The sequence below is a fragment of the Castor canadensis genome, chromosome 7, assembly GCF_047511655.1.
Source record: "Castor canadensis chromosome 7, mCasCan1.hap1v2, whole genome shotgun sequence".
Lineage (NCBI taxonomy): Eukaryota > Metazoa > Chordata > Mammalia > Rodentia > Castoridae > Castor > Castor canadensis.
This window is the reverse complement of record NC_133392.1, coordinates 31947786-31963555: the sequence shown is the minus strand read 5'-3', so window position 1 is coordinate 31963555 and position 15770 is coordinate 31947786. Positions and strand designations below refer to the sequence as shown.

The 15770-nt window shown below is 37.6% G+C and overlaps 1 protein-coding gene across 11 annotated transcripts in view; it reads right to left on the bottom strand.

Annotated features, from left to right (window-relative positions):
- The window catches only part of Arhgap19 (Rho GTPase activating protein 19), a 71261-nt gene that overhangs the window by 16715 nt on the left and 38776 nt on the right, over positions 1-15770 (bottom strand). For 8 of the 11 annotated variants that reach the window (XM_074078611.1, XM_074078609.1, XM_074078604.1 and 5 more), the window contains 4 exons: positions 14258-14344; positions 4882-4947; positions 3910-3966; positions 3297-3488 (listed from right to left, as the gene is read on the bottom strand). In XM_074078611.1, coding sequence (XP_073934712.1) covers positions 3297-3488; positions 3910-3966; positions 4882-4947; positions 14258-14344 — 402 coding nt within the window. The remainder of the gene's footprint in view (positions 1-3296; positions 3489-3909; positions 3967-4881; positions 4948-14257; positions 14345-15770) is intronic. The other 3 variants (XM_074078607.1, XM_020177740.2, XM_074078608.1) reach the window with 1 other exon arrangement.

Here is a 15770-nt window from a genome sequence, read left to right as displayed (position 1 = left end):
GGGATGTAGCTCAGTGATTTGAGTGTTTGCCTAGCATGCGAGAAGCTCTGGGTTTGATCCACACTACCAAAAAAAGAAAATGTATTAAATTACTTCTGCAACTCATATTCCTTGAATGTGAAATTATCATCTCTATTTTACAGACAAGGAAATTGAGGATTGGATAACTTAGGAATTTGCCCAAATGTACTAGCAAATCATGATTTTGTGTGTGGGGGGTGTATAAACTATCTTAGACATGGAGTTACTGACACAACCTACACCAGTCCTTAATGTAACATAAATTATGTACTAAAAGTTTTTTAAGTTATTAAAGCTCTTTAAAATACAGCTCACAATTGCCTGCTAACATTCTCATAAAAGGAAATCAAATGAAATAGAGACTTTTAACGCTATCATAAGCAATTTAAGTGAAGGCATCCAAAGCGGAAAAAGGGAAGACACAGGCTCTGTATAGTCTTAGTCAATGCTCTAGTTAGCTACTCATTTTCTTATTTAAAAAATAGTAATATGGCTGGTAGAGTGGCTCAAGTGGTAGAGCACCTGCCTAGCAAGTGTGAGCCCCTGAGTTCAATTACCAAAAAATAAATTAATTAAAATTTAAATTTAAAAAAGTAATAATAATATAGCACTGGACATGGTGGCACACACCTGTAATCCTGCACTCAAGAGACAGGAGGATAGGAGGATTATGAGTTCAAGGACAACCCAAGCGATACAAAGAGATTATGTCTCAAAAAAAAAGAATCCCAAATAGCAAAAACACAACAGCAATAATGCAGTAAGAATATAGTACTTAGTTAAAGGCAATATTCTCCTCCCTTTCCTAATTATACCTCTTAAGTTTCCAAACTGCAAATTTATATATTTTTATAAGCTACTCAGAAGGATCACTTGAGAAGAAGAGCAACATAGCAAGACACTGTCTCAAAAAAAAAAAGTATATAAAATGATCCTAATTATATAAAAAGAAAATCCATAGGAAAAAAGACTGCAAAAAAAAAAAACCACCCACAATATGAACACTGAGGGAATGAGAGATTTATCTTCTTCTTACCCTTCTCTATAATTTCCTGCTTTTAAAAACAGCAAAACAGGCCAAGATTACGGCTCGGTGGTGGAACATTTCCCTTGCTAATGCGTGAGGCCCTGGGTTTGATTCCCCAGCAACATAAAAAAACAGTAGTAATAAAAATAAAAATAACAGCAAAACAATGTTTTTTTCCTTTATATCACCTTTTTTTTCAAGAAAGAAAATTTAGAAATGTACTCAGTTTCTCAGGGCTGAAGAAGGGCTTACACTATACAATAAAAATTCTATAATCTTTCAATATTTTCCTCTCCTGACTGCCCCCAAGTTCTACTACATATAGTAGCTCCCCACCATTTTTTGCTCATCAAAAAATGATGCAACCCTCTGCTTTTCTTCTACTAGCCCCTCTCATCCTCAGCCTCAGTTGCTTCCCTCAGTGTCCTTTTACCCTTTTTTATATAAAAATATTCTTATCTTTTTGCATTTTCATATTTTTCTGTCAATGTGAATGTCTGGGTGGAGGTGAAGGGGAAAGTAAGGTATAGGAAAGGAAAACAAATACATTAGGAAAAAAAAGCAATGATTTTTGTGTTGCTCTGGGCAATACTTTTTTGGGGGGGGCAGGTTTGAGGGGCACCTGACATAAGTGCTAAGAATCAAACCCAAGGCCTCTTGGGCAATACTTTTTTTTTAAATTTTTATTTTATTCATATGTGCATACAATGTTTGGGTCATTTCTCCCCCTTCCCCCACCCCTTTTTTTTTTTTAGTTAATACTTAGTGTGACCATAGAATTCCTGGAAGGGATAAGAACCCTTGTATTATCTTTAACTCTCAGTACTCTTGTTGAGAGAAGTCATTTCATCTATCCTACATGAAAATGCTGCTTTAGTTCTATCAAGAATTAAATCAGCAAGCTGGTCATAGTGGCTCATGCTTTGTAATATATCACTTAGGAAGTAGAGGCAGAAGATTGTGAATTTGACACCAGCCTAGGTTATATAGCGAGACCCAACTCCAAACAATAAAGCCAGGCACTGGTGGCTCACACCTGTAATCTTAACTACTTGGGAGGCTGAGATGCCCAGGCCAGCCGAGATCCTCCAATCTGTGCTTTCCCCACATAGCTAGGATAATAAGCACATGCCAAAGCACCCTGACATTGGTTGAAGTGGGGTCTTGCAAACTTTGTGCCTAGTTTGCCTTGATACGCCCCATCTCCACCTCCCAAGTAGGCTTAAGCCACCACCCTAGGACTACCTTTTCCTTTTAAAAGTTGGTTATCTCAGGCATTTGCCACAGTAAGTGAAAGCTGACTAATATACTGACCCGGCCTATTCTTCAATTTTAATTCAAAAGGGACTGAGGCAAAACAAATTTTCTGAGAAAGAAACTACCCAAGTCATCAGGACTTACTCAACTACTGAATCCTTAAAATGTCAAATGAATGACCTAATTTAGCTCTCATTACTCCAAAATAAACAAACTTGGCCATTAGAATTCCTACTTTCTAATATCAGACAAGAACCGTGATTTAGTGTTTTCTAGCTGAAAACAACCCCATTAATATGAGTTACCACTACGCTTTGCTATCCCAGCCACTCTACACAGATCACCTTTACAGCCACAACACATGAATGCTATTACCACCATTTTATAAACTGGAAAACTGAGATTCAGAAATTTAAGTTATTTGCCAAGAAAACCTAGAGGGTTTAAACTTTGGAACAAGAACTATAACTGTTGGTCTCTCAAAGCAAAGTTTGTATACTACCAAAATTAGAGACACTTTAACCACACTTGGATTTCGCTCTTTAAATGCACAAATCCAAGAGCCTCTACTCTTTTCTCCAGAAGGGAAATAATGCATTGGGATTCCACCGACAAGCTTACTTTCTTGGCTGGACCAAAGCTTGTCCAATGAGAACCAAAAATTAAATAAAGATTCATTTTGCTATTTTTTTTGGGGGGATGGGGGCTTGAACTCAGGACTTTGTGCTTGCAAAGCAGGTCCCCTATCGCTTGAGCCACACCTCCAGTCCATTTTTTGCTCTGGTTATTTTGGAGATGGGATCTCAAGAACTATTTGTCCAGGCTGGCCTCAAATCCTGATCCTCCCAATCTCAGCCTCCAAAGTATCTAGGATTACACATGTCAGCCACCAGCAACTGGCTAAATGAGATACTTAACAATATTTTCTGGTGATTCTACAACCACACTCATAGTCCTAAGGCCCCATCACTACTTTCCTGCCCTTGGGCACCTGTCTAATAAACTGTTTCTTCTTTGCCGACTCTGGCATATCGTGAACATGTTGGAAGAGCTCTCTCAGTGCCTCTTCTGTACGCTGCTGGGTCTCCTCCTGATGAGAACAGGAATCTATCTGGTTCCATTTCTGAGATTTTGCCACCTGGAAGGACTTAGCATGAACTGAAGCTGTCAGATCAAGGTCATCCTAAAGAAAATTTAAAAGAGAAATGAATTAATTTATCTTGCTAGTTTTGTTTTGGGTTCCCTAAAAAACTGAATCAAAATAAGAAGTGGCTCAAGTGGTAGAGTGCCTGCCTAGAAAGTGTGCAACCCTGAGTTCAAACCCCACTACCACCAAAGGAAAATAAGGAGTGGTAACATGGTATGCTCCTATACCCAGGAACAAGAAAACTCTTAACACAATTATCAGATAAAGAGGAATCTACAGGGCTGGAAGTGTGGCCCAAGTGGTAGAATGCCTGCTTAGTAAGCATGAGGCCCTGAGTTCAAGCCCCACTATCGCCAAAAAAAAAAAAGGAATCTACAGATAAAGGCTATGTTAACAGTCCACTCCATGACATGCATAGAGAACCTAAATTCATTCAGAATATGCCAGACAGTCATACTTGCATGAGTTCAGTTTTTGAAACATTTCTTAATCTCAAGTGATGTTTGCTGCTATCCTATGAGGTAAGCAGGGAAAGAATCATCATTCCTTTTAGATAGAAGAAAAAACTGAAGTTAAGCTGTAAGTTTAAGGTCATCTAGAGACTAAAATGACACACCTGCCCTGGAGTCCAACAGTATTGATTCTCAGCTAGTGTTCTTTCCCACACATGACAAGTTAATGTGAAAACTGCACAACAATGGCAAAGGAATAAAAACAGCAGCTTTCTAAGAAAAGCCACACTCTAGTAAAACTAATTGAAATCAAATACTGTTTTCCTGATCACACCAAACATTAACTTAATGAGAAGGAAAAACAACAGGAATAGAAAAGGAACATAAGATGACAGCTGAAGTTCCTAGCAAAACAGATTAAAAATTCATCCAAAAGTGCTTGTGAAGTTTTTTTTAAACTTCTCACTGTTCAAGCTCAATAATAATATATATCCTTCTCTTAATAAGCATAACATATTTCTCTATCTAAGCTCCTAACGACTCAAGTCTTTTTAGTCATTTGATAGTTTTACCATGCCAATGAACCTGAATAAGAATGAATTACAGGAAGCTGTACTTTTGTTATGGTAAAACATTTAATTTATTTGCTATTTACAGATTGGTTATATCTATATTATATGCTATAAAATGCCTAAGAATTTTTTGAAAAAACTTTGAACATACAACCTATGCCATCATATTTACGTAGAGAGTATCATCCAGCAATGGAAGGCTTCTGAAGCAGGCAAGAATATTGTATGTAGGGACATTTTTATTTCAACATAAAAGTTTCTTCTCAGTCTTTTTCCTTATAACAAAATAAGTATGAACTATAACACTAAAAAAGTTGGCTTTACTTTGATGTCACGCATTGTTTTAAAACTTCACTGATGTTCACTCTTTCCTTGTTTGAGTTAAGAGCAGTTTCCTATTCTTACCTTTGATACTTGAGTTCTGGAGCCCAAATAATGCAGTCTGGCACATTCCCGAATGTAAGCAGGAGCCTAGGCAGGACATTAAAAAAAAAAAAAAACACTAGAACTCAGTAGTTAGTAGGACCTAAAATTCTTTCAGGTCATAGACAGTGGATCTCAAAATTATCTGACCAATATGTGACTCTGGAAAAGCCAAACATTGCCCGAAATACCCTACTACATAGCTTCCTTTCTTGTGCCACCAAATATCTCTCAAAGAATGTGATGAGAAAACTGATGTTGCTTTAAAAATCAAATACGGCGGGTATACACTCAAGTGACCCAGAAACAAAAACATATTCATAGCAGTATTTATTCTTTGTTGTTGTTTTGTTTAATTTTGTTTGAGATGTGATCTCACCATATTACCCTGACTGACCTTGAACTCTTTGGCTCAAGTGATCCTCCTGCCTCAGCCTCCCAAGTAGAAAAGAGGAAGGAAGGGGGGGGGCAGATTTTATGAGGTGACATAAGGGATATATTGTTGACTGAGACAAGTAGACATAGAACAGTACATAGAGTTTCAGTGTAAGAAAGAAGAGAAAATAATATATACATTTACTTGCTTTTTAGAAAAAGAACACTAAGAGGATAAACCATGAAATAATGAAAATGGCTAGGAAAAGGACAGCACTTTCTCTAAGCATACCATTTTGTATAATTGACTTTTTTTTCTTTTTTTTTTTTTTGGTGGAACTGGGGTTCAAACTCAGGGCTTCATGCTTGCAAAGCAGGCACTCTACCGCTTGATCCATACCTCCAATCCATTTTGCTCTGGTTATTTTGGAGATGGGGGTCTTGAGAACTATTTGCCCAGGCTGGCCTAAAACCACAATCCTCCTGATTTCAGCCTTCCAAATTGTGAGCCACTGTTGCCTGGCTAATAATTTTGATTTTTGAACTATCTATTACCTGTAAATACTACTAAATCTATAAGGGAAAAATGCAAACCCTAAAATTGAACAGAAACAGGAAAAAAAACCGCACCTACTTGTATATCAAATTAACAAAAATGAACACTGAGAAAGGAATTATTTCACACAATTTTTTTTTTCTTTTGGTGGGACTGGGGTTTGAACACAGGGCTTCAGTTTTGCAAAGCAAATTACTGCTTAAGCCACACCTCCAGGCCACTGTTGCTATGGTTATTTTGGAGATGGGGTCTCTCAAACTCTCGAACGATTTGCCTGGGCTGGCCTCGAACCTCAATCCTCTGATCCCAGCCTCCCAAGGAGCTAAGAATACAGGCAAGAGCCACCGGTGCCAGACTCACATAACTTTTAAAAACCTAGTTTGGCTGGAGATAAGGCAAAAACAGTAGAGCACCTACCTAGCAAGCACAAAGCTCTGAGTTCAAACCCCAGTACCACCAAAACAAAACAAGAAAAAAACTATAGTCTGACTATACATTCATAGTGGGATATATTCAAGGGAAAGGGAACTGCAAGAAAATCTTAAACCTCAGTCAGCAGGTTTATATAGCTTTACTGTTAGTAGTAAGTTGTATTATTTTGAAGCTAATTTAAGTATATTGTACAATAAAGCAAACAATACATATAAATGCTATTAAATGTAAGAAAGAGAGACAGATAAAAGTAAAAGAAGCAAAGAAAAAACTATAGTGTTAAATCTGAACTAGTAATGTCAATATTAACTTAAGGTTTTTTGTTTGGGTTCAGTTTTTTTGGCCATACTGGGGTTTGAACTTAGGGCTTCATGCTTGCTACAGAGGTGCTCTAATGTTTGAGCCATGCCTCCAGACCAAGACTTCCTTTTTTAAAAAGTTTAATCTATTTTCTTGCCCTCAAAAAGCCTAGAAGCAATGACAGCTAGAAACAATTAGTATACATTGTGTTACTCAAAGAAACCAGAGCTCCTGGGAGAAAATAATGACTCCAGATCTAAGGCAGAGCAAGTACACAGTAAGCTCAGGAAACTTTATGCCAGAAAGGAAGCACTCAAAGATCAATGAAGCCCTGCCAAAGACACAAAAGCCAGCTTACTATCAGTGCCCAAATTTGGGTCAATATGCTTATCAGAACTAATAACTAAAATTAACTAGGACTGGTCTGTACTGATACTCATTTTTAAAAGAGAACAAGACAGAGGAAACGAAAGCTCTCCAAAGGAAAAATCAACTAATATAGGTTTAATGACAGAATTAGAAAATTACTATTTTGGGACTGGGGATATAGTTTGAGGCCTTGGGTTCAAACCCAGCACCAAAAAAAAAAAAGAAGAAAAAAGAAAATCTCTATTTTCTAACACCTAATACAATCACAGATTCTAGCAGTATTATCAATGAATGCTAAAACCATTATATTAGGTACTCACTCTACATGTATTTGCTAATTGCAAAGAGGAAAATGTACCTTTGTAATGAGAGATCAGACAGCAAAATTTATCACCACTTAAAGTGAGACAATTCCTTCTACCATGATGCAATATGATGTAATATAATGTACAAAAACACCATCTATGAAGTTTCTTTGCCAAAAATTTATAACTTCCCACCAACAGTGTAGGAGGGTTCCTTTATCCTAACCTCCTCACCAACATTTGTTGTTATATGTGTTCTTGATGATAGCCATTCTATCAGGAGTGAGATTAATGGGTTTTGATTTGTATTTCCTTGATGGCCCGGGACTTTGAGCATTTCTTCATGTGTTTTTTAGCCATTTGGACTTCTTCCTTTGAGAGAGCTCTGTTCAGTTCTTTTGCCCATTTCTTTATTGGGTCATTGGTATTTTGGGAGTTTAGTTTTTTGAGCTCCCTGTATATTATGACAAACCTTTGTCAGATATATAGTTGGCAAAGATTTTCTCCCATTCTGTGGACAGCCTCTTCAATCTGATGACCATTTCTTTTGTTGTGCAGAAGCTTTTTAGTTTCATGCAGTCCCATTCGTCAATCATGTCTTAGTTGATGAGCCATTTGACCTTTATTTAGGAAGTCACTGTCTATGCCTGCTAATTTCAATGTATTCCCTGCTCTTTCCTGCACTAGCTTCAAAGTTTCAGGTCTTATATTAAGGTCCCTAATTCACTTTGAATTGATATTTGTACAGAGTGAGAGACATGGATCTAGTTTCAGTTTTCTGCAAGCAGATATCCACTTTTCCCAGAACCATTTGTTGAAGAGGCTGTCTTTTCTCCATCATGTGTTTTGGATGCCGTTATCAAAAATCAGGTGGGTGTAGCTGCACGGATTCATATCTGGGCCTTCTATTCTGTCCCATTGCTCTTCATGTCTGTTTTTGTGCCAGTACCATGCTGTTTTTATTGCTATGGCTCTGTAGTATAGTTAAAGTTAGGTATTGTGATACCTCCAGCATTGCTCTTTTTGCTCAGTATTGCCTTGGCAATTTGAGGTCTTTTGTGCTTCCAGATGAATTTTAGGGTTGATTTTTCAATCTTTGTGATGAATGTCATTGGAATCTTGATGGGGATTGCATTGAACATGTAGATTGCTATTGGTAATATAGCCATTTTCACAATACTCACACACTGTTGGTGGGAATGTAAACTAGTACAACCACTATGGAAAGCAGTGTGGAGGCGCCTCAAAAAACTAAAATCAGAACTACCATATGATCCAGCAATATCACTCCTAGGAATATACCCAAAGGTAACCTGTAAGTCACATTACAATAAGGACACCTACATACCCATGTTTACTGCAGCATTATTCACAATAGCTAAGCTATGAAAACAGCCAAGATGCCCCACAAATGATGAATGGATTAGGAAAATATGATAACCTGGGCGCTGGTGGCTCTTGCCTGTAATCCTAGCTACTCAGGAGGCAGAGATCAGGAGGATTGTGGTTCAAAGACAGCCTAAGCAAATAGTTCTGTGAGACCCTATCTCAAAAAAAAAAATCATCACCAAAATGGGTTGGTAGAGTGACTCAAGGTGAAGGCCCTGAGTTCAAGCCCCAGTACCGCAAAAAAAATAAGAAAGAAAATATGATATTTATATACAATGGAGTTTTACTCAGCCATAAAGAAGAATGAAATTTTGTCATCCACAGGTAAATGGATGGAACTGGAGAACATCATCTTAAGTGAAGTTGCCAGCTTCAGAAAGCCAAAGGCCGCATATTTTCTCTCATATGTGGAATATAGACCTAATACAAATACAAGCAATATTATGAAAAATAGGTCATGCTAAGGGGAGATCACTAACAGGAGAGGGAGGGTAAAAGAAGGAAGTTAAGAAAGTGAATATCGTTGAGGTACTTTATATATAAGAATGAACACAAAATTTTTAAACCTACTGAAATCACCATACGAAGGGGACTAAGATAAAAGGAGAAAAATACATGGGATGAACCAATTCAGGTTATAATACATATATCCATGGAAATGTCACAATGAAGCAGCCTCTATAGCTATGTTAAACAAACAAAAATGTCTTTTTCTCAAAAACAGAGAACAGGAAAGTAAAACAGGTCCTGTCTGGGGGTTGGTGCCAGTGGGAGGGTGGAGGACATAAGGAAAGGGTATAGGAGGGTGAATATGGTGAATATGAAAAAAATGAGACCTGCTGAAACTATTCCAGGAATGGGGGAAGGAAGGGTAAAGGAGAACGATGGAAGGGGGACTTCAACTACGATATATTTTAAGAACTTTTGTAAATGTCAAAATGCATCCCCAGTACAACAATATAATTTAAAAAATGTAAAAAAAAGAAAAAACCTTGAATCTAATCAAGATACTATATCTAACTTATAGTTGATGGGGAACTACATGAAAGGAGATAAAGGAACAAGGTAAATGACTTTGAGAAAACAATTTGACAAATTTAGAATGTGAATGCATCAATAAATCAGTCCCATGAATACAGCATAAGGACTGCTCCAGATTAAAAGTGACATAAACTGCAGTGGTACATGCCTACTTGGAAGTGTGAGGAAGGAAGATGGAGAGTTCAGGACCAGCATGGGCTATATAGTAAGACCCTATCTCAAAACACCAAGGGCTGGGGATGTAGCTCAGTAGTACAGTGCTTGCCTATTGTGCTCAAGGCCTTGGGTTTGATCCCTAGCACTTGGAGGAAAAAAAAACAGGTGATATAATCATCAAAAGCAGTACATAAACCTTAATTATTTTATTTTGCCAGGGAAAAGGCAGCTATGAAATACATTCTTAGGACAGCTGGGGAAATCTGAATATGTATTGAATATTAGATGACAACAAATTATTGTTAACTTTCTTAGATGTGGAAATGGTATATTGACTACAAGGAGACTATTCTTCTTATTAGGAGATACATACCAAAGTCTTTAGGAACTAAGTATAGTATCTGCAGTTTACTTTTAGTGGTTCAGACAAAAAAGTATGAATATAGAGAGAAAAATATATGACAAAATAGTAACATTTGTTGAATCTGAGGTGGAATTATTCACTACTTTATTCTTTTAACTTTTCTCTGTATTTGGAAGTTTTGTTTTTATTTTTTTAGTACGGGGGTTTGAACTCAGGATCTTGTGCTCCCATGTTTGCTAGTCAGGTGCTTTATCACTTGAGCCATGCCCCAGCCCTTTTTTGCTTTAGCTATTTTTTGGATAAGGTCTCACACTTTTTGTCTGGGGCTAACACTGGACTAAGATACTCCTACTTACGCCTGCTGAATAGCTGGGACTTCAAGTGTGCACCATAACACCCAGCCTGTTGAAACAGAATCTCATTAACTTTTTGCCTAGGCTGACCCCAAACCACAATTCTCCTGATCTCTGCCTCCCAAGTAGCTGGGATTAGAGGCGTGTGCCATCATGCATGCCCTCATAATAAAAGATTTTTTTAAATCAATCTCATGGGCTGGTAGAGTGGCTCAAGTGGTAAAGCACCTACCAAAGCAAGTGCAAGACCTTGAGTTCAATCCCCAATACCACCAAAATCAACAACAACAGCAAAAGATATGACTAGGCATATTAGTATACACCTGAAATACCAGATACTCAGAAAGCAGGAGATAGTACAATTATGGTCCAAGGCTACCCCCCAGCAAAACTTCAAGACCCTATCCAAGAAATAACTAAAGCAAGGGCTGGAGACATGGCTCAAGCAGTGGAGCACCTGACTAACAAGCACAAGGTCCTAAGTTCAAACCCTAGTACTAAAAAATAACAAAGCCAGTATATGTGCAGTATAATTTTTAACCTATAAAATGATAAAGTAGAGCTGAAGACCAAAAGAAATTTTCTCCAAGCAAGAATATGACAGAACTTGTATCACCTATTCTATAAACTTCATTTAAAAAAAAAAAAGACCCAGGCACTGGTGGCTCACACCTGTAATCCTAGCTACTTGGGAGCATAGATCAGGATTGTGGTTCCAAGCCAGCCCAGGCAAATAGTTTGAGAGACCCTTCCCCGACAACACCCAATACAAAAAAGGGCTGGTTGAGTGGCTCACGTGGTACAACAGCTGCCTAGCAAGCATGAGACCCTGAGTTCAAACCCTAGTACCACCACAGAAAATATAAAACAAAAAACTCTGCTCCAAAAAGATACTATGAACTGAGGGGACATTCATAAACAGAGTCAATGAAAAATTGGTTTATATGAAAATCTGAGGTCTTGAAGTACTTTATAACTCCTAGAGAAACAACAAACAGAATTCCCAAGTAAAATGGGACCTGGCCTTAAATGTATACACATTATAAATCCATCAGAAAAGAGCTGATGACACCGGAAACCAGACTGAGTCAGATGAACTGCTTAATAGCAGATGACAAGACTATAAATAGTTAAGAGAAGTTTTAAGGAGAATGGTAAAGCAGGAAGAAATAAAAAGAACACAGAATAAGGTAGCATATAATCTGAGGATCAAGGAAGTGAGGTCTCTCAAAGAAACCTCAGAGCAAAAAGACACAAAAAAAGACCCAGAAAGTCAAGTCTCAGGTAAAACAGGAACTTCAGTGTCTTTTATCATGAAAGGATGTTGAATTTTGTCAAAGGCTTTTTCTGCATCTATTAAGAGTATCTTGTGATTTTTGTCCTTGCTTCTGTTTATATGCTGCCTTATATTTATCAATTTATATGTTTAATCATCCTTGCATTACTGCAGTGAGACAACTTGATCATGGTTTATGATCTTTTTTTGATATGTTGTTGAATTTGGTTTGCCAGTATTTTATTGAGAATTTTTGTATCTGTGTTCATTAGCAATATTGGCCTATAATTTTCTTTTTTTATTTTGTTCTTGTTGGGTTTTATAATGAGTGTTATACCATAGAATGGGTTTGGTAGCGTTCCTTCCATCTTTATTTCCCGGAAAAGTTTTTAAAAAAGTCCTGAAGATTCCACACATACAAAAGTTAGAATAAATAAATTCAGCGATGTACCAGGATACAATGTTAACAAACAATATCAGCTGGATTTCTATGAACAACGAACAATCCAAAATGGAAATTAAGAAAAAAATTCCATCAAAAAAGAATAATCTACTTAAGAATCAACCCTTAACCAAAAGGTGAATGACTTTTACAATGAAATCCATAAAACACCGTTTAAAGGAATTAGAGGAAACATCAATAAATAGAAAGAATCCCAGTGTTCAGGGCTGTTCAGAGTGTGGCTAAAATGGTATAGTGTCTAGGAAGCATGAAGTTCTGATTTCAAATCTCAGTACCACACAAAAAAAGAAAGAAATCACGTAAGATGTCGATACTACCCAAAGCAGTGTGACTTTCTTACAGAAATAAAAAAAATCCATTCTAAAAATGTATATGGAATCTCAGGAGGCCCTGAACATCCAAAACAATGTTGAAAAAAGAATGAGCTAGAGAGCCCATATTTCCTGATTTTAAAACTTCCCACAAAACTTATATAATCAAAGCAGTATGGTTCTGGCATAAAGACAGACATATACATCAACAGAACAGGTAGCCCAGAAAGAAGTCCTGACACATATTTTCAAAGGATTTTCAACAAGGAGACACCAACAATGGTGCTGGGAAAACTGGATATCCACATGAAAAAGAATGAAGTTTGACCATTCCTAACACCACATACAAAAATGAATTCAAAATATATCAAAGACCTAAAAGGAAGGCCTAAAACTATAGAAGTCTTAGGAAAAAAACATAAGAGCAAAAGCTACAGGACACTGTATTTGTCAAGGACTTCTTGGATATGATACAAAGGCATAGGCCACAAAAGTAAAAACAGACAAACCAAAATTCACGAAAATTAAAAAAATTTGTGCATCAAAAGATACTATCAACCAGGCACAGTAGCTCCCATCTGTAATCCCAGCAACTCCATGATTCAGGAGAATGATGGTTCAAGGCCAGCCAGGGTAAAAAAAAAAGTAAAACCCCATCTCAACAAAAAAGCTGGGCATAGTGGTTACACGCCTATAATCCTAGCTATAAGAGAGGCTTAAGCAGAAGGATTACAGTCCAGGCCTGCCAGGGCAAAAGATTTGAACATCTACCTGAAAAATAACTAAAACAAAAGGGTTGGACATGACTCACATGGTAGAGCACCCACCTAGCAAGAGCAAGGCCCTGACTTCAAACCCCAGTACCAGCAAAAGAAAGAAAAAGAGAGACACACTGTCAGCTGGGCATAGTGGCAAAGGATTGTACCCTAACTACTCAGGAGGGTAAGGCAGGACGAATGAAAGTTTAGAGTATTCCTTAGTGATTCTTTTTTTTGGCAGCACTGGGGTTGAACTCAGGGCCTCACACTTGCTAGGCAGGCACTCTTACCACTTGAGCAACTCCACTGTTGACTGTACAGCTTTTCCTAAAATCTTAGAAATACCAACAGGTCAGAGTATCCAGTCATACAAAGGACCGTTCCAAGAGAGTAAGAGTATGCCTCTCAGATGCTCTTACTTGAACCAGAGAGCGTATAGGAAGCTTTAGAGGTATTGACTTCTCAGAAGGAGATCAAGGTAGAGAATTTATCTTCAAAGGACTTGTATATGACTTTTTTTCTAATGAAATGAATTCTGAAATCCACAGAAGACCCACAAAGTTCTTGAGAAAATTATCTCAGCAGAAACACTGCCTATTTGGGCTGAAAGGGACAGAGTACAAAATAAAAGGGGGCTGTCCCACTCTCAAAATCAGACTGGCAGGAAATTGGCAGGATAAAACTAGGCAGCTGCCAGCATGCTGCCTCTCAAGAAAAAAACACAGATGACTCAGAGGATGAAGCCAGTTACCCAGAGAACTGAGACCTCCTCAGCCTCCTAGTCCTCTCACCTGGGAGGACAGTCCCCTCAGAGCTTTTTTTTTATCTAGAATTACACCTTTTTTCTAGGATCCTACCCTGCTACATTATCCTGTACTGTTACCAACCAAAATGTCATCCCCTTACCTACCTTAAAAAGTTTCTGGGAGTGTTTAATCATAAAAGCCATCCCATTGTTTAACTTTGTGATGTTCTCTTGAAGGTCATTTGCAGTGACCTATTCAGAGGAAAAGAGACCAAACACAGGGCAGTAAGAGCTGGGAAATACTTACCAATAAGTTTGTTCTTTTAAATGCATGATTATTTCTAGCCTTAACAAAAGTAACTCTAAATATGAGGTTGATTCAGGAAAGGATTTTGGTTTGGCAGACTTCCACTGGATATGACATAATCTAGAACGACCAATGTGTCCCTGAAGTGACCAGGAAATTCTTGAGAACCAATGTTCATTTCCTAATTCATTTTGCCAATTAGACATGTAAGCAATGTTGCTAAAGAAAATCTAGTCTTAGATTCAAAACGGACAGTAAGAACACAATCTATACGAAATGTCAAGGACACTACCTCTGCAGAGAAACTCGAGATTCTCCAAAGAGAAAGGAGAACTGTCACCACTGATACCAAAGGTGACATGTTTCTTAAAAACACAAATTGTCATTGATTCCCTTCTCCCTCACCTTTTCTTTAAAAGGACTTTAGCACCTCTGTTAAGTCAAAGCCCTCATCTTCAACATGTATATTTATTGTTTCTTCCCAGGGCCCCATACATACTTCTTTTTATAACCACAGTTTACTCATTCCTTTACCATAGCTTTGGTTAGCTGGTTCTAAAATCCTTCATTATGACACTTGATCTCCTTAATATTGACAAGTATTGGTGTGACCCTCCCCAACGCGTCCCAGAAGCTCTTCCTGGCTCAGAACTTTCTACATTTTTTTTTTTACTAGTCACTTGTAAAATGTTCCATGGAATCCCTTTCCTTTACTTTCCTTTTCTCGTTTCATATGATGTCAAAACCTTTTTTTTGTTTGTTTGTTTTGGTGGTACTGGGGATTAAACTCAGGGCCTAGTACATGCTCTCCCACTTGAGCCATACCCCAGTTCTTTTTGCTTTCTGTGTTTTTCAGATAGAGTCTCACTCACTTTTGCCCAGGGCTAGCTTCAAACCTCAAATCTCCATCTCAGGACAAAAATATTTTATATCACTATTACATATTTATTTCTATTGTCTTTCAAACAATTTGTGAAGTAAGTGGTAACAGCTACTATTATGCCCAGTTGATAGAGGTGGAGCCTAAGCATAGAAAGGATAAACAATATAGGTGACTCAAGGAGTTGGTAGCTTCTAATCCAGGTACCCTGGCTCACAATCCCATAATGCAGTAAAACCTGTACTGTGAATGGGCAGGTACATGAGCTATATGCATATAGTTTAAAAGACTTTAAATAATTTATTTTTTATGTAAGGCACTGGATAAGGCTGTGGTCTCAGTAATAAGAAACTCACTTTATCCCAAAAAAAGCTTTATGTATGGGAAATTGAAAAATTAGGACAAGACAGGATTGTTCTATGTGTCATCTCATATAAAACTTGGTGACAGCCCAGTAATTACAAAGTTCTATCCTAAATTTGTGCCATTCC